The sequence below is a fragment of the Leopardus geoffroyi genome, chromosome C3 (assembly GCF_018350155.1).
Source record: "Leopardus geoffroyi isolate Oge1 chromosome C3, O.geoffroyi_Oge1_pat1.0, whole genome shotgun sequence".
In the NCBI taxonomy this organism is placed as follows: Eukaryota; Metazoa; Chordata; class Mammalia; order Carnivora; family Felidae; genus Leopardus; species Leopardus geoffroyi.
The window spans coordinates 24,705,467-24,724,508 of record NC_059338.1 but is presented as its reverse complement, the minus strand read 5'-3'; the positions used below and the strand labels follow the sequence as shown (position 1 = coordinate 24,724,508).

General features: G+C 37.4%; 1 protein-coding gene across 2 annotated transcripts in view; it reads right to left on the bottom strand.

The window, feature by feature from the left end:
- The window catches only part of LOC123586780 (complement factor H-like), a 99,706-nt gene extending 81,299 nt beyond the window's left edge, over positions 1-18,407 (bottom strand). For both annotated transcript variants that reach the window (XM_045456172.1, XM_045456173.1), the window contains exons 1-3: positions 17,966-18,407; positions 5,886-6,071; positions 5,217-5,322 (exon numbers count right to left, since the gene is read on the bottom strand). In XM_045456172.1, coding sequence (XP_045312128.1) covers positions 5,217-5,322; positions 5,886-6,071; positions 17,966-18,023 — 350 coding nt within the window. In that variant the 5' untranslated portion in view covers positions 18,024-18,407. The remainder of the gene's footprint in view (positions 1-5,216; positions 5,323-5,885; positions 6,072-17,965) is intronic.
- Positions 18,408-19,042: the final 635 nt, after the last annotated feature.

The window sequence follows — 19,042 nt, the reverse complement described above, 5'->3', positions numbered from 1 at the left end:
CTGAAAACTACAGAAAGCTTAAGAAAGAAATGGAAGAAGACACAAAGAAATGGAAAAATATTCTATGCTCATAAACTAGAAGAACAAATATTGTTAAAATGTCAATATCACCCAAAATAATCTACACATTCAATGCAATCCCAATCAAAATTGCACTGGTATTCTTCTCAGAGCTAAGGAAAACATCCTAAAATTTGTATGGAACCACAAGAGACCCCAAATAGCCAAAGTAATGTTGAAAAAGAAAAACAAAGCCAGAGGCATCACAATTCTGGACTTTAGTCTCTACTACAAAGCTGTAATCATCAAGACAGTATGGTATTGGCACAAAAACAGACACATAGAGCAATGGAATAAAATATAGAACCCAGAATTGGACCCACAAATGTATGGCCAACTAACTTTTGGCAAAGCAGGAAAGAGTATCCAATGGAAAAAAGACGGTCTCTTTAACAAATGGTGCTGGGAGAAGTGGACAGCAACATGCAGAAAAATTAAACGGGACCACCTTCTTACACAAAATAAACTCAAAATGGATGAAATACCTAAATGTGAGACAGAAAACCATCAAAATCCTAGAGGAGAAAACAGGCAACAATCTCTTTGACCTCAGCCACAGCAACTTCTTACTCGACACATCTCCGAAGGCAAGGTAAATAAAAGCAAAAATGAACTAGTAGGACCTCATCAAAATAAAAACCTTCTGCATTGCAAAGGAAACAATCAACAAAACTAAAAGTAAATGGACAAAATGAGAGAAGATATTTGCAAATGACATATTGGATAAATGGTTAGTATCCAAAATCTATAAAGAACTTACAAACTCAACACCTGAAAAACAAATAATCCACTGGAGAAATGGGCAGAAGACATGAATAGACACCTTTCCAAAAAAGACATCCAGATGGCCAACAGACACATGAAAAGATGGCTCAACATCACTCATCATCAGGGAAATACAAATCAAAACCACATTGGGATACTACCTCACACACATCAAAGTGGCTAAAATTAACAACTCAAGAAGCAACAGATGTTGGCAAAGATGTGGAGAAGAGGGAACCCTCTTGCATTGTTAGTGGGAATGCAAACTGGTGTAGCCACTCTGGAAAACAGCATGGAGTTTCCTCAAAAAATTTAAAATAGAATTATCCTAGGACCCAGCAATAGCACTACTCAAAATTTATCCAAATGATACAGGAGTGCTGATTCGAAGGGGCACATGTACCCTAATGTCTACAGCAGCACTTTCAACAACAGCCAAGTTATGGGAAGCGCCCAAATGTCCATCGACTAATGAATGGATAAAGAAGATGTGGTTTATATATACAATGGAATACTATTTGGCAACAAGAAGGAATGAAATCCTACCATTTGCAGCAATGTGGACGGAACTGGAGGGTATTATGCTAAGTGAAATAAGTCAGTCAGTGAAATACAGATATATGTTTTCACTCATGTTGGACTTGAGAAACTTAACAAAAGACCTTGGGGGAAGGGAAGGGAAAAAGTTTCAAATACAGAGGGAGACAAACCATAAAGAGATTCTTAAATACAAAGAACTGAGGGTTGATGGAGGGGTGCAGGGGAGAGGGGAAAATGGGTCATGGGCACTGAGGGGTGATGGCTATTGAGAGGTGATGGACATTGAGAAGTAAAAATGGGTGATGGGCACTGGTTGGGATGAGCACTGAGTGTTGTATGTAAGTGATGATACATGGGAATCTACCCCCGAAGCCAAGAGCACACTGTATATACTGTATGTTAGCTAATTTGACAATAAGTTATATTAAAAAAAAGGCCCTCAAGTCTTCAGGCACATGGACTAATCATTATCCTTGGTTCATGACAGAAACTCATTATAATTTTGTGCACAATATCCTCTTATTTTATCACTGAGTTAGTCAATTACACTTAACACTGTTATAACCTCCTTGAACTACCACCAAAACGAAAACCCAAAAAACATGATAGTAAGCAAGAGCTAACAATATGTTCCACTTCCTCCACTCTTGTTCCATACTCCTATCGTCCACAATTATGATATCTTTGGAACACTGGGGCTCATTACATAATCAAGAATAGTACTAGACAAAATTTCTTAGCATGTTTATTTTGAACACTTGTCTTCATCTTCCCATTTCCATCCTAGGCATTTTTTACAGTGTGGTCATCGAGTCAGATTTCCTTATAAAATTCATTCATTCAAAGTCAAATTTATCTAACTGTGGTAACACATCAAGCCCATCCTTAAAATCTAAAATGCTCTAGTTGGATGAAAGTTTCTTAGGGCAGATGCAAAATGTATAATCATTACCAGAGGCTTTAGAGCAAAGCAGAGCATCCTTCTTAGTATTACAGTGGACAGCAAGAAGCAGAAAGCTTTTTCTCGAAACATAAGTAATGGGCAGCATTTTGATAACCACAAGAGAGGTAATTTTGAGAATGGGACTTTCATTAACACCTAAATAATTGTACATAAACAAACGTTTCCTTCATCTGCAAATAAGGATTGCTTCACCCATTACACAAGTAAAAAAACCACAAGCTTTCTCCCTCAAAAATTACTTTGTCTTCCTTTGAATGTTACTGTTTCTTCCTAATTCTCTAAAGGAAGAAAACATTTTAAATGAGGGTCACAGAACTTGAAGTCAAACATTTATCTATGTCTCTGTCATATAAAGAAACAAAATAATTGGTGATTTATTTTCCTTCTTTGTCTCCTCTACTGGTACCCTGTTCCAGCACAGAAAGTACATTTCCTGGTTAACATTTTCCATCTACACCAGAAACCCACCCGTTCCCCCAAAGTTGTTTTAGGGATTCTGCCAAATTCTACACAAAACCGCTTATGGCCCATATACATAGGGAAAGGGGGAAGAAAAAGAGATTGTCCAAATGTTGGTACTTGGGGAAAAGTAATAGCTCATGTATCTGCAACCCCAGCTGGGCAAAATAGCAGAAAAAAGGTGGATGGGAACAAGGGATCAAAAAAGGTTGGTTGACTAGCAGAAGCGATGGGTGTAGTAAGCCCATTCTATATTGATTCAACAACTGGGTCAAAAGGTACATCCCCTCAGGTAGGTAAAACAATCTAAAATTTTTAAAATAGCATAAAATATTGATGTTTGCTGATCTTCCATGGTCCAAGGACTTTTATTTCACTAATGAGTATCTAGTCCTTGGTGGAGATCCAAGCTGAGTGGCAGATAGTTACTTTTTATAGAATCTTTAACAGAGTTTGCCCAGAACTTATACAAGATGAAAGAAGCAAAGATGAATTAAAGTGCAGCCAAGATCAGAGGTTAAGTATGTCGCTAATTTTTACCGAATTATAAATATTTATTTATTACTGAGATTTAGGGAATCTAGTGGATGAAGTCTATGAGTTTTGATCCCTTTTGCCAGGTCCAATATGGAAACTAAAGGGGTCAGACAAGCCTGTATTGACAGGGATATTACAGAGGTGAACAGTGAGGTAACTGGAAATTTAAGCCCAGATGGTCTTCATCTATTTGGTCATGTATAACAAAGCCAGCAGCAATGATTGAAAGTTGGGCTAAAAATGTCTTTGAAAAATCTCAGTGGCCAAAGAGAGCCTAAAATCATAAGAACTAAGACTTATTGGGTGCCTACAATATCCCACAAACTCTTCGAAGGGCTTAAGTGTGTCTTATTTATGTTTTCCACCAATCCTATGATGCACCTGCTGTGTTTCTACTTTCTTTTCTTTTTAGAGACAGAGTGTGTGTGCAAGCTAGGGAGAGGGACAGAGGGAGAGAGAGAAAATCCCAAACAGGCTCCATGCTCAGTGCAGAGCCTGATGTGGGGCTCAATCCCATGACCCTGGGATCATGACCTGAGCTGAAATGTAGAGTTGGATGCCCAACTGACTGAGGCACTCAGGCGTCCCATGTTTCTACTTTTATAATTGAGGAAATGGGAGTGAAGAGCTATTAGAATGATACATACAGTTATTAAGTGGTGGAGTTTTGGGATGCAGGCTTACTCCAAAGTCTAACCTTTTTTTTTTTTTTTAATTTTTTTTTTCAACGTTTATTTATTTTTGGGACAGAGAGAGACAGAGCATGAACAGGGGAGGGGCAGAGAGAGAGGGAGACACAGAATCGGAAACAGGCTCCAGGCTCTGAGCCATCAGCCCAGAGCCCGATGCGGGGCTCGAACTCACGGACCGCAAGATCGTGACCTGGCTGCAGTTGGACGCTTAACCGACTGCGCCACCCAGGCGCCCCCAAAGTCTAACCTTTAAAATACTACATTGATCCTATTTATATTTATGTAGCATAAACTTATAATGATACTGGTTTTCCCATGTATGAAACTTTCCTCAAAACAACATGTAGACCTAGATGGGCATAACAGGAATAAAGAACCCTGAAGAGGTATCACAGTGTTAAGATCAGCCATGAAAATCCAACAGGAGATTAGAGAACAGACTGTATGATTATGAAGGTAGTAACATTTTTGGTCCATGTGATAAGAATAATTTACAGACCATGGAAACTTAAATAATGGTAGTTATTATTGCTTTGGTGTAAAATATTTGTTTCTCCTAAATTTTATAAGCTTTTATCAAAGAGATGTCACGTAATCTGATTTTGTTGCCATTCTCACTGTCCCTGACATATTGAATTCCCTCCCATATACTCTGTACATAATAGAATATAGTCAGGAATTTTTGGAATAAACCCTTATTTATATATATACTATTTTCCAACCCTCCTAGAACTACACTCTTCAAGAGTAATTATAACTCATTTAAAATTTTCAATGTTGAGGAGATAATATGGTATCCAAATATAATCAGTTCCATTATACATTAATTTTTCAGGCTTCTTGTATGGTACTTATAAAAATGCTCATAGAAAAATAAAATAACTGGGGTGCCTTGGGTGGCTGCCAGTTAGGTGTCCAACTTCATTCAGCTCAGGACATGATCTCATGGTTTGTGGGTTCAAGCCCCACATTGGGCTCTGTGTTGGCAGCTCAGAGCCTAGAGCCTGCTTTGGATTTTGTGTGTGTGTGTCTCTCTCTCTGCCCTTCCCTCTGTCTCTCTTTGTCTCTCAAAAAAATAAAATAAAACATTAAAAATTAAAAAAAAGAAAAATAACGTGACCTTAAAAATACTAATCAGTACAGTTCCTATCTACAATCTAAATTATAATTGTCTCAATTTTTTTATATTGACTACATACCCCTCATTACATGTGTAAACAACCTTTGCTCCATATTCAAATTCATTTCCTCTTGCAAGATGAAAGGAACCAAAAGGAGTATCTCCAGGATGTCCACAGGGCCTTTCTAAAATGATCAAAAGAATATAATATCATTATGTAACACAGGGAAACACATTTGATGTAGAAGTTCAAGGAAAATGGTATTTAATATTATATCCAAAGACATAATTGAAGATGTAGAAAAGTGAAAAATAACAAAGTTATTATTTTATTATTAAACTTGTCTATATGGTGGGTTTTTTTATTTTGGAAGATTACAACTCCTTATTAAGAATAATGATGGTATAGGGGCGCCTGGGGGGCTAAGTCGGTTAAGCATCCAACTTCGGCTCAGGTCATAATCTCACAGTTTGTGGGTTCAGCTCCGCGTCGGGCTCTGTGCTGACAGCTCAGACCTGGAGCCTGTTTCATATTCTGTGTCTCCCTTTCTCTCCCCCCTCCCCTACCTGTGCTCTCTCTCTCTCTCTCTCTCAAAAATAAATGAACATTAAAAAAAAAAAAGAATAAGGATGGTATATTATTTTGTATTTAAATGACAATTATGATATAATTCAGCTAATATTGCTACAATAGCAAACATTTGGTATTTTCACAACTAAAGTTTTCACAAATGTATGATTTACTTACTCTGACATATCCTCAATGGATTAAGAGCCACCCATTCTCCATTCTTGCATTCCATTATAATAGCTCCAAGAGTTCTATATCCAGGTCGGCATTTATATGTAGCCTGAGTTCCCTCTGGATATTTTTGTTCAGGCCAGACACCTACCAAAATTTCATTTTGTTTTCCTGGAGGCGGTCCTTCACAATCTAAAAACAATAAAAACAAAGTAATTGCTTAAAGTGTTTTTTTAAACTTCCAAAACATTTAGGTTATTTTGCTTTTAAAAATACCTATGCTGGGAGGAGTCAAAATGACAGACAAGTAAGAAGATCATTATTTCCTTCACCCCTCAAAGACAGCGGTATTAAGGTCAGAACACTGTCTGCAGAGGAAATCAATCTACAGAGTGGCAGAAGGATCCCCACAGGTGGAACGAGACAGTTTGGTGGTACAGAGGCAGATGTTTGAGAATCGGGAGAGAAAAAATGGGCAGTGTAGGCAAGGAGGGGAGGGGACCACTTTTGTGGAGAGACAAAAGGAAGTGAAGAAAGGTCGTAGAAGTGTGGGATTGTATTTGGACAAGATGAAAACCTCTCTGGACCATGGATAGGGGAACAAAAAATACAGATAGAGCCAATTTCTACTTTGCAAACAGCCTTATAAGTGAAGATTGGAGTTTTTAGGGTTGTTTGACTTTCTCTGGACTGGTGCCGGCTGTGTGCAGGTACCTGGTGGAGAGAGGGGCCAGTCCTGGGGTGCGGTAGTGTTCGCAAGGGTGCACTGGCAGACAGCAGTCCCTTCCTCCCAAGTACTGTGGGAAGAGGGCATATTGCCCAAGGACAAAGACATTGCAGGTGCCAACCTGAGGCCCTTTGTTGGCAGGGCAGAGTGGCATTATTCCAGAACCAGGTTCACGCAGAGTGGGATACAAGGTGCTGGAGGAGCCTGTGGAGCAGGACAGGTCGAATGCCCGCACTACTCTGTAAGGCACTGCCTGAACTGCATGGTTTGAGACACTGCCTGCGGGGAGGAGAGACTGGGGTGTTGCCATTTTTCTTACCAACACCAACATGGTGGGGCTTCAGGGAACAGGACAGTAGCTCCACTGGGAGCCTACTTACATGAACCCCAGCCCCTCCGTGCCTGTAACTGCTTATCTACTGGAGCAGGACTGACACTGAGTGAACCGCAGGGGCCAGATTCAGACCAGCACAGCAACCAGTCCCAGGCACCAACAGACAACTGTCCTGCAGTTTTGTATATACGGACGGAAGAATCATAAGAATGAATCAGTGATATACAAGATATTATGGAAAATAATGAAGCTGAAGAGAAGAGGTAAAGAAAAATATCAGATCACGAATGCAGACCTAGGGAACTCAGTGACTCCATAAATCATAGTAACGTTCGTATCATAGGAGTCCCAGGGAAGAGAAGGAAAAGGGGGCAGAAGGTTCACTGGAGGGAATTATAGCTGAAAACTTCCCTAAACTTGGGAAGGAAACAGACATCCAAATCCAGGAGGCACAGAAAATTCCCATCAGAATAAACAGGTCATGATCTCAGGGTTGGGAGATCAAGCCCCATGTCAGGCTCCTCACTGGATGTGGAGCCTACTTAAGATTCTCTCTCTCTTCCCTTTGTCCCTCCCCTGACTCCCATACACACGTGCTTTCTCTATTTCTAAAAAACAAACGAAAAAACACTCAAACGAAGAGAGATAGAGGGAACATACCTCATTATCATAAATGCCACATATGAAAGACCCACAGCTAATATAATTCTCAATGAGGAAAAACTGAGAACTTTTCTTCTATGGTCAGGAACAAGATAAGGATGACCGCTCTCACCATTGTTACTTAACATAGTACTGGATCTAGTCTCAACATCAGTCAAGAAAAGAAAAAAAAAAAAGGAAAGTAAAAAAGAAAGAAAGAAAGGCAAGGCATCCTAATCAAGAAGGAAGAAATCAAAGTTTCATTATTCACAGACAACATGATAATCTACATAGAAAACCCAAAAATCTCCACTAAAAATTTCTGGAACTGATACACAATTCAGTAAAGTTGCAGGAAACAAACTCCATGCAGAGAAGCCTGTTGCATTTTTATATACCAATAGTGAAGCAGCAGAAAGAAAAATGAAAGAATTCATTTCCATTTGAAATTTCCAAATGAAAGAATTTCATTTCCAAATGAAAGAATTCACTCCATTTATATTTGCACCAAAAACCATAAGATACTTAGGAAAAAACCTAATCAAAGAGGTAAAAGATCTGTACTCTGCAAACTACAGAATACTGATGAAAGAAACTGAAAGCAACACAAAGAAATGGAAAAATATTCCATGCTCATGGACTGGTAGAACAAATATCATTAAAATATCTATATCACTTAAATCAATCTACACATGTACTGCAATCCCTATCAAAATACCACCAGCAGTTTTCACAGAGCTGGAACAAACAATCCTAAAATTTGTATGGAACCACAAAAGATTCCAAATAGCCAAAGTAATCTTGAAAGAGAAAAGCAAAGCTGGAGGCATCAGAATTCCAGACTTCAAGCTACATTACACAGCTGTAGTCACCAAGACAGCATCGTGCTGGTATAAAAACAGACACACAGATCAGTGGAAGAGAACAGAAAACTCAGAAATGGACCCACAACTATATACTCAACTAATCTTTGACAAAGCAGGAAAGAATATCCAATGGAAAAAAAAGTCTCTTCAATAAATAGTGTTGGGAAAACTGGACAACAACATGCAGAAGAATGAAACTGGACCACTTTCTTACAAGGTACACAAAATATATTCAAAGTGGATGAAAGACCAAAATATGAGATGGGAAGCCATCAAAATCCTAGAGAACACAGACAGCAACCTCTCTGATTTGGGCCATAGGAACCTCTTACTAGATACGTCATCAAAGGCAAAGGAAACAAAAGCAAAAATGAACTATCGGGACTTCATCAAGATAAAAAGCTTCTGCACAATGAAGAAAACAATCAACAAACTAAAAGGCAACCTTCAGAGTGGGAGAAGATATTTGCAAATGACATATCTGATAAAGGGTTAGTATCCAAAATCTATACAGAACTTATCAAACTCAACACCCAAACAAATAATCCAGTTATGAAATGGACAGAAGACATGAATAGTTTTCCAAAGACATACACATGGCCAACAGATACATGAAAAGATGCTCAACATCACTCATCATTAAGGAGATACAAATCAAAACCACGATGAGATACTATCTCACACCTGTCAATGGCTGAAATTAACAGCACAGAAAACAACAAGGCATTGGCAAGGAGGCAGAGAAAGGGGAACCCTCTTGCAGTGTTGGTGTGGGAATGCAAAGTGGAGCAGCCACTCTGGAAAACAATATGGAGGGTCCTCAAAAAGTTAACAATAGAACTACCCTACAATCCAGCCATTGCACTGCTAAGTATTTATAACAGAAGGATACACAAATACTGATTCTGAAAGGATACATGCAGCTTGATATTTAGAGCAGCGTATCAACGATTAGTCAAATTATAGAAAGAACCCAAATGTCCACTGATGGATGAATGGATAAAGAGATGCAGTACACACACACACACACACACACACACACACACACACACACACACTGGAATATTACTCAGCCATCAAAAAGTATGAAATCTTGCCATCTGCAATGCACCGACAGAACTAGAGTGTATTTATGCTAAGCAAAATAAGTCAGTCAGAAAAAGACAAATACAACATGATTTCACTCATATGTGGAATTTAAAAAATGAAAGAGATGAACATAGGAGGAAAACAAGAGAGGCAAACCATAAAACAGACTCTTAAGTATAGAGAACAAACTGAGGGTTGCTGGAGGGGAGGTAGGTGGGGAAATGGATTACAAGTAATGAATACTGAGGAGGGCATTTGTTGTGATGAGCACTGGGTGTTATGTGTAAATGATGAACCACTAAATGCTACTCCTGAAACTAATATTGCAGTAGGTACTAACTAACTGTAATTTAAATAAAAACTTTAAAAGACAGAATGATTACATTTAAATAAAAACTTTAATTTAAATAAACATTTTAAAAGATAGAATGATTACGTTAGGTCTCCAATGATTACTTTTAAAAATGGCAAATTCAAAGATACTTATCACCAGACATATTCATTAGTATTACTTTCACTGCATAACTCCTTTCTTCACTTGGTTTTATGACAATGGCTTAACATTCTATTCTAGAATTTCTTTTTAAAAGGTAAGGGGCAAATAATCAACAGAGGTGAAGACCATCATGGAACCTATCTCTGATGAACATGTTTCACATTGCATACAAGCTCCATATAAAACTATACTTTTCTGTAGTAAATAATACTTGTGTGAGATTTCATATGCAGTAATTTTTCTTTGAGGTTTTAACAAATTTTTAGCACATTTATGTTAGGGAACTTTTAATAAATGATTCTACATTACATTTTGATTTTTAGAATTTAAGTAAACATTCTGTTTCTCCACTAGATGATGCTAACATCCTGTCATAAAACAACACAAACCACCTCTCTGGATTCCCCCCTCTTCCAAAGAGCCAGATTTTTTGTGTTGTTCGTTTTTAAATTTAATGTTCATGATGAAGATTTTATGCTTAATTGCAGGCTAATATGTGTGTTTTTCATTTTAGAAATTCAAATCCACTTCATGGCATTCTGGCTATTGGAAAAATAAGTTAATTTTCAAACATAGATGCCAATATTGTGAGTACAGAACTATTTCTTAGTAATATATTAATATTTTGAAAAACACCGCTCCTATCCTATTAAGCTAATGCAAGGTAAAGGTAATAAAGTTTTATCAGTTAATTTATTTCATTTAAATTATTTTTTAAACAAATCGGCCAAGAGTAATCCATCTTCAAAACATTTAAAGTAATCAATTCACACACACACACACACACACACACACACACACACACACACCACTAGCCCATTAGCTAGCCTGAGGCAAATGCATTTTCCTCAGGTTATGTTTCAAAATAATACATCTATACCACTTGCTCTTGAATTTTCAAATTTGGTTAATTGCTTTTAACAACAGATGGAAAAGACAAATATACACACCTTTCACATAATCTTCCTACCAGCTTCTCACAATTTTTACTATGTATATATGTTTACTATAGTAGAAGTATTGTCATATTGATTACCCTTTTTACTTCAAATAACTCTTAAAATTATGGTGCTTTTTCCTTGAACTTTAAATGGCATCTCTTGACTGTAAGAAAACAGTGTCACGACCCCCTACTCCATTTCCCCATTTTCCAGTGCCATCTCCAAACTCTTAGTTGTGATTATGACCATTTGCCACCTTCATTGTGACACAGTCTGCTAGCTAGTCTGCAAGCCTCCATTCTCCACGGGGTTACAGAGGATTTTTTTCCAAAATTGGTCATGTCACTCTTGTGATTAAAATTCTTTGCTGAATTTTCCTTTCATTTGTAAGACATTCTAAACCTAATCAAGAAAACCTCAATCAAATGTGTACCAGACTGCTTTGGTAGAGTAAGGTTGGTCTCTTTGTACAATTACTCTCTTTTTCTAAAATTATTTTGAGAAAAAAAAAATAGGAGATACTACTTTTTAAATAGCTTAATTCTAAACTCAGTAGGCATTAGAACATATTCTAAAGCCAAACTAAAAATCAACATCGAAAAAGTAAATCAAATGGACAAAATGGAAATAGCAAAAATAGATATTTTATGTTAAATTTCTTTCCTATCTTCTCATTGGTTTATATGAATATTAGTTACGTATACATATACATGATATGATCCAATTAGTTTTTCAAAATAAGATATTTTCAGATTATTTTACAAATAACATGAGGATAATTAAAGATATGTGGCAAATAAAATATACACCTCTATAAATAAAGTTATCGGTTGCAATGAAGTTTTTAAAAAATAAACTCTAGAAAAACCAGAGAGAGATTATATTATACTATTGAGGCATTTGAAAAAATAAACTTATGCTTAAAAATTTTCTTAAATATGACTATGCAATTTCCTCTTGAAATTTTAACAGTGTAAAGACCATGAAGATAATTACAGGATTATGAAAAGCAAATGGGAGAACAGGTCATAGCTATAAGAAATTGGGCAGAATACAAGTATGCCATAATTAGGACTGAAGCAAGTTACTATCAGGATATAGCCTGAATATATCACTGAAATCAAATTTCTTGAAATGTGTAGTATTTGGATCGCTACTACCTAATGCCAATTATTGTTCAAGTCAAAATGGTAGCTTCTTAAAATAAGTTGTTAGTATATATTGACTGGTTGCTATAAAAAAGGAGCTTAGTTGGAGGGAGATTAAAATAAGGGCCTTTAAAAACTGTAGCAGGAATGATTTTGTATCGGAATAATTATCATGTCAATCCTGAGGATAAGGATTAAAAAAGAAAAGAAGAAAAACAACACACACTATACCCAATTTCACCTGTAGTACTTGTGGAATTGTAACTGATGGAAGATTTAGAAAGGTGGGGATGATTTCAATCCTCCATTTTTACAGATCTACTATCAGTCTTTTGTAAACACAACTGATGTTTCCTCAGTCCTTTTTTTTTTTGTTTTTTATGGAGGGGGCAGGAGTAAAAGGAGACAGAGAGAGAGAGAGAGAGATTCAGAGAGAGAGAGAGAGAGAGAGATTCAGAGAATTCCAAGAGGGTCCATTCCCAGGGTGGAGCTCCACATGGGACTTGATCTCAAAACTGAGATCATGACCTGAGATGAATCAAGAGTCCGATGCTTAACCAATTGAGCCACCCAGGAGCCATGTTCCTCAGTTTTGAATGTCCTCCTCCCTGGCATCCTTATTTCCATGACTCCCATCCAACCTTCAAAGTCTACCCAAGATGCCATCATGACCCTGACAGATTTGGCTCTCTTCATTCCACCTCTTACAAACAAACTCCCCAACCCGATCCCACTCCAGACTCTCATTCCAATTTGGATTTCTTGTCTCCTCTAAATGATCCTGTAGTCTCTCTTTTGCTTGTCTCCATCACAATGCTTTATACAGTAAAATACAATATGTTGATGAAATACAATAATCATTCCTTTTGTTTTCCCCACTAAGTGGCCTTTTGGTACATGCTAGTCCTAATGCCTGGCACTTAGCAGGCACTTAGAGTCACTTAAAAAGTGACCATTGGATGGGCAAATAAATGAATGAAAGAATGAATGAATATGAAGCTCTTTTGGAACCTTTCCATTATATCTGCAGATTGCAGGCAACCCATGGGAAGAACACAGTAGACAGTAACCAATGTAAAAGGTAAGACATGAGAACACATGTGCAGTGATCTCAAAGCTCTATCGCATGAACCCAAGAAACTCTATCTGTAACTCCATTGTACCTCTGTCTACATGTCTTAATCTTGAATTTATCCCATAATTTTGAAGTCAGGAAGCATTTTAAATTTGTTCAAAAAGGCTTTGGGGAGCCTTTGAAGGAACAATTCTATAATCACTTTCCTATCTATTACATTTTTGGTCAACATGGTTTGAGAAACTTGCCTCTCTCAGTTAAAACGTCCAAACACATAGAAGTGCTCTGTCAAACCTATTTAACACTTTTGTTATTTTTGTGATTTTTTCCCCCTAAAGTGTAGCACATTTTACCCCAAATATATCATCTCTTGTTTATGCACCATATTCTGAAACTAGTTAAAGTTGTTAAGCTATGGGTAAAGTGCACATCAGTTTAGTCAGCACAGGATAGACTGGTTGGGAAAAACTCACATCCTGGGCAGGTAGGAATGGTGTGTGGGGTGAGGGGGAGGCGTAATTGGGAAGAAGGGAAAGCACAAAGGTTGTAGAACAACCAGGGATTGGGCAAAGAAAAGTGGATCGATGTAGACTTGGCCAGTAGCCCTAGCAATCAAAGGCCAAAAGAGAATTTATGTGTCATTGGGGGACATACTTATTTTCAGCTAAGAACAATTTCAACAAAACTTGATAACTGAGTTGTAGTTTAACATTATGTGCAGGCAGAAAAGTAGCATATGCATTCTCCATTATGTCTACATTAAAAATAAACAAGGCTCGGGGCGCCTGGGTGGCGCAGTCGGTTAAGCGTCCGACTTCAGCCAGGTCACGATCTCGCGGTCCCTGAGTTCGAGCCCCGCGTCGGGCTCTGGGCTGATGGCTCAGAGCCTGGAGCCTGTTTCCGATTCTGTGTCTCCCTCTCTCTCTGCCCCTCCCCCGTTCATGCTCTGTCTCTCTCTGTCCCAAAAATAAAATAAACATTGAAAAAAAAAATTAAAAAAAAAAAATAAACAAGGCTTGCTGTGGCACACCTCTCCCTCTCGTGACACTCCCGGGGCGTCTGCTCTGACCTTCTCATGGCGCTCACTGTCACACTTCACCCATTAGATCTCCCATCCCCAGGGCCACCTCACCTTCCAGAGTTCCTTAGTCCCTTTCTTCACCCTCATCATCCGTTTATACCTTTCCTCACTGAAAGTGTAATAGAGAACTTTTCAGCTTATAATGATTCACAGTAAAACTGCAGTAAATACTAATGGATTTTACTATTCTAAAGTATTTATTCAGAGTATTTGCTATTCCACATAAATTTCAGGTTTGTTGAATCTAGTAAAATCAATACATTTCTTTTTTTCTTTTTTAAAAAATTTTTTTTTCTTTTTTTTAAATAGAATTTATTTTTTTAAATGTTCACTTAGTTATTTTGAGAGACACAGTGCAAACAGCAGAGGAGGAGAGGGGGAGGGGGGAGAAGGGGAGAGGGAGAGGGAGAGGGAGAGAGAGGGAGGGAGAGAGAGAGAGAGAGAGAGAGAGAGAGAGAGAGAGAGAGAGAGAATGAATCCCAAGCTGGCTCCCAGGTGTCAGCGCAGAGCCTGCTGTGGGGCTGAATGCCACAAACTGTGAGATCATGACCTGAGCTAAAATCAAGAGTCGGATGCCTAACCTACGGAGCCACCCAGGTGCCCTTACTACATTTCAAAGAAGAGAGGATACTGAAAGCAGTTGGGACACTGCACAACTTTAAGTCACACCATATAGGTAAACATCACACAACTATTTCTAAAAACTGGAGTTTTCTTGACAGCAGAAGGCGAATTCCTATTTATCATATTGGCATTGAAACACAGAGTTCGGGATTAAACGCCACTACCTCAAGTTTTCTGGATTACATAACTGTGTATAACATTCATACACATCTTTACAAAATAGTACTTTTAATTAATTTGTAAGTAATTCTTACGATTGATAACGTCAATTATTTTTTCCATTTCAGGGTTAACTGTAAAATTGGAAACCATCTTGTATTTGAAACAATATACAAAAAATTGTTTTACTTTGTTTTCTGATAGAAGAGAATCTCTCTAGCTTTGATCTATATTTTAGGTCCTGAAAGATTATTTTTGGCCCTTGAAACCTCCAGAATTAGGTAACACCCACATCTCTCCAAACAAAATTTTAGTAGGTTTAGTAGGTTTTTAATTTATTCACATTTCTCAGCCAGGCATTTCTGGGCTGTGGCTAATTTCAAAGATTACACACTTTGTAGACCCGAAGTCTAAACGGTCTACATGAAAAGCTGGTCATAATATATTCCAGGAAACAGAAACTACTATGTGGTAAGATTGAGGGACTGTTATTCTAAACTTTGTCCTGTAAATATGACCAGTTCTTAGCAGCCTGTGGTGATTCGTCCAACTGCGATGTTTTACAAGGAAAACAACTAATGTTTCTACACACCTGGCAATGGCAAAGCAGAGAGCCTATTGCATCGAAAAGGTACTAACTGGTCTCCATGAAACTTGGGCCAATAAATTCTTCCTATGGGCTATCATTCCTCTTTAGAGTGAGGAGGATTTTTTGAGGAATGTTCACTCGGAACAGGACAGAGGCAATTCATGAAATGCTAAAACATTAAGACTGGTTGAGTAAAGCAGATTGTGCTGGTGTTCCAAACTGTCTTCTCAATTCCTCAATTTACCATTCACTATTCAATTTGGTATTTCTCAATATCTCAACTTACTATTTCATATTTATTGCTACATGGGAAATAAAACCAGAGGCAACTATTGAAGGATATATGGATATTTTTAATGAGTAAGGTTACTTTGTTGAGTGAAATTTCTGTTAGGTATGGTAGACGGATGGAATTGGCATTTCAAACCAGTTTTAGAACTTTTTGGCAAACAAGGAATAAAGCACAGTTCTACATCTGCTGAAAATTCATGTGATTATTTTCTACTCACTTGTGCATCATGTGCGTTTTTTGGGAAAATCATGAGGCTAAAGTATGGCTTTAAATACTTTACATAGTAATGTTACAGTTTCTCTACTAGGAATTAGCCGGATTTAGAGTCAGTCTCACGATAGCGTGTAGAGTGCTAATGCCCAATTCACCAGCAGAAACGGATGCCACATTTAAACACATTTTGGTGAAATAGAAAATACAGGTGAAATGAGTCAGCTGGAATCAATTATGTAAGTAAGGAGTTTACATCAGTATTACTTAATTTTTAATACATGCTTTATAACACCCGATTTTAAAATTTCAAATTCCACTTTGTAATCACTGAAACAGTTTAATTAAACTTGGCATCAATTCTTGAGTTTTAAACATGAGCTGGAAAGAAAACAAATCTTCCTTCCATGACAAATGATGTCCACATAAAGCCTAGGCAAACAGCATGTAAATATTGAGACACTGAACATACTCCTGCTAAAGAAAAGACAAAAACACTCGTGTACAGAAAAAGATGTTTGTAATGGTTTGTAGCATTAAGAGTGTTCTGGAACTCTTTGCCGATACAATAATATTTTACATTTGAATACACACTGCAATATTTACATATGCAGTAAATACGACTCTATAGCTAGTTTCAAAGGTGGCTGGATATAAGGTTTCTGAACTAAAAATCAAGCAATAGCATATCAGAATGTGACACTAAAAACGCTCCGTGTCTCAGAAAAAAAAAAAATTAAGCATATTTGAATAAACCTTAAAAAAATGACTGAGGAATATAATTAAAGAGAGATACCTGCCTTCATTTTCTAAATTGAAAGACCATCAATGACAGAGCTTTAGTGTTATTTGTTGGTATATTTCAATGCTTAGAGGCTGACAGGAAGCAAGCATTCAAAAAAACTTGTTGACTTAGTGAAATGTTTTGGAAATTTATGAATGATAGGTAACTCATTTGTTTTAAAAATGTCATTCAAAAAAAGTAAATCAAATAGTATCACACAGTTTCCTATCATGAACTAGAAACCAAATTCCATCCAAAGAAACTTTTTAATCTATTGAGAAGTAGTGTTAGAATTAAATGTAATCATGTGTCTAGAAATCGCCTTACTAATGCCAGAAAATAAAAACTTCTACATTCATATTCACTATTCTCTTAAGAATAGTCTTTAGACTGGTCTTCTAGAAGATACCTCAAATACAACCACAGGAAAACACCCATGAGAATATTTGGATGTTATAAACATTGCATATTCATTTTTTTCAAATTTATATGGTATATTCATGCCAAAGGTACAAGTAATGCTTGCTTGTCTATAAGACTTTTAAGGCCGTGACAATAACAGTTGTAAATGCTAAAGGGATTCTTCTTTAGAAAGAGTTAACATCTATATCTGAGATAAATCTAGTCATTAGTTGATTTGAAGGTTTCTATTGTCTAATTTCTGTTCTGGTTCTATATATGTTCATATGCTTCTTAATACTTTCACAGAAAGCATTTGGGTAAAAATTCGAAGCAAAAAGAGTAAATTATGTTTTATGATAATTACAAGGGAAATGCTTATATTACAGCTTTCAAAATATGAAAACATGTTTTGAATTTTTACCTTAAATAAAGTTATGATGAATAATCACATCGTCTAAATAAGCTGCTTCTATTTTTTGAACCTTAACAATGTCAAAAGCCACTCACACACTAAGCTACAGAACAGGAATTAAATCACAATCTACACCAAATTCCTATTACCACTGTGAAAAGCAGAACAGAAAATGTTTTATAACACAGAAAAGGCTTTCTTTTTTTCACTCTTACCTTCTGCAACACAAACAGTCCACCACATAAGCCAAACAACCTGTGCTGAAAATCTCATTTTGAGGATCCTTTAGGGGCACATTTAATAGCCCACACTGCTCACTCACTCTGTGTCAGCTGCTCTTCAGCTAAAAGTTGTGATTAGAGCAGGAAAGCACTTGCTCCAAAAGAAAGCTGAAACACAGTTTGGGAATGAAAGGGATTACTAGATGCTCCGCCCATCAGAAACTTTTGCAAAGTAAAAGAAAAAAAATCAATCACAAGCCCCAGCAATGCCAGAGTTGGAATCAGACTCCCACTGCACTCCCACTGAATGTTAATGCTGTGACCCACTTTTGTTTTTATAAACCCAGGCTGTTCTAAGTTGGAACGTGTTCAGGTTCTTGGAATGTGCAAGGCAGTAACCGGTGATGTACTTCGGATTTCATTAACTCTCTAATTATTCAAACCCATTCAGATCTATCGTGTGTAAACTTCAAAAGATAAAATAATAAAAGCACCTTTAAAAATCATATACAGGGGTGTCTGGGTGGCTCATTCGGTTAAGCATCCAACTTCAGCTCAGGTCACGATCTCCCAGCTCGTGGGTTCGAGCCTCAAGCCAGGCTTTGTGCTGACAGCTCAGAGCCTGGAGCCTGCTGCAGATTCAGTCTCCCTCTTTCTCTGCCCTCCCCCCCCCCAAATATAAATAAACATTAAAAAAATTTTAAAAGAAATCATTTACAGAGCTGGACGTTAGGCAACGCTTTCACAAACAAGACCCAGACAACGTGAGTGAACTTTGCCAAGAATGCAGTGCTGGTTGATATTTGCGACCTGCTTTTCCCGCAAACCATGCACTTATTCTTTTAAGGACGTGTCACATACGTGTATGAAACAACAGGATCACTCTCATTGGACATAAATGAGTTTAACAATTCAAAACTCAAGAAACTGGAATGCTGGATTGCTAAAACTCTATGTTGAAATACGATAAGCATGAAGAGAAGGGAAGCAAAGGGTCTGCTGAATCTCGAGAAGGTGAAGACGCCTCTGCAGCAGCACCGAGCTCAGGAAACCGCGCAGCACTAGGTCTCA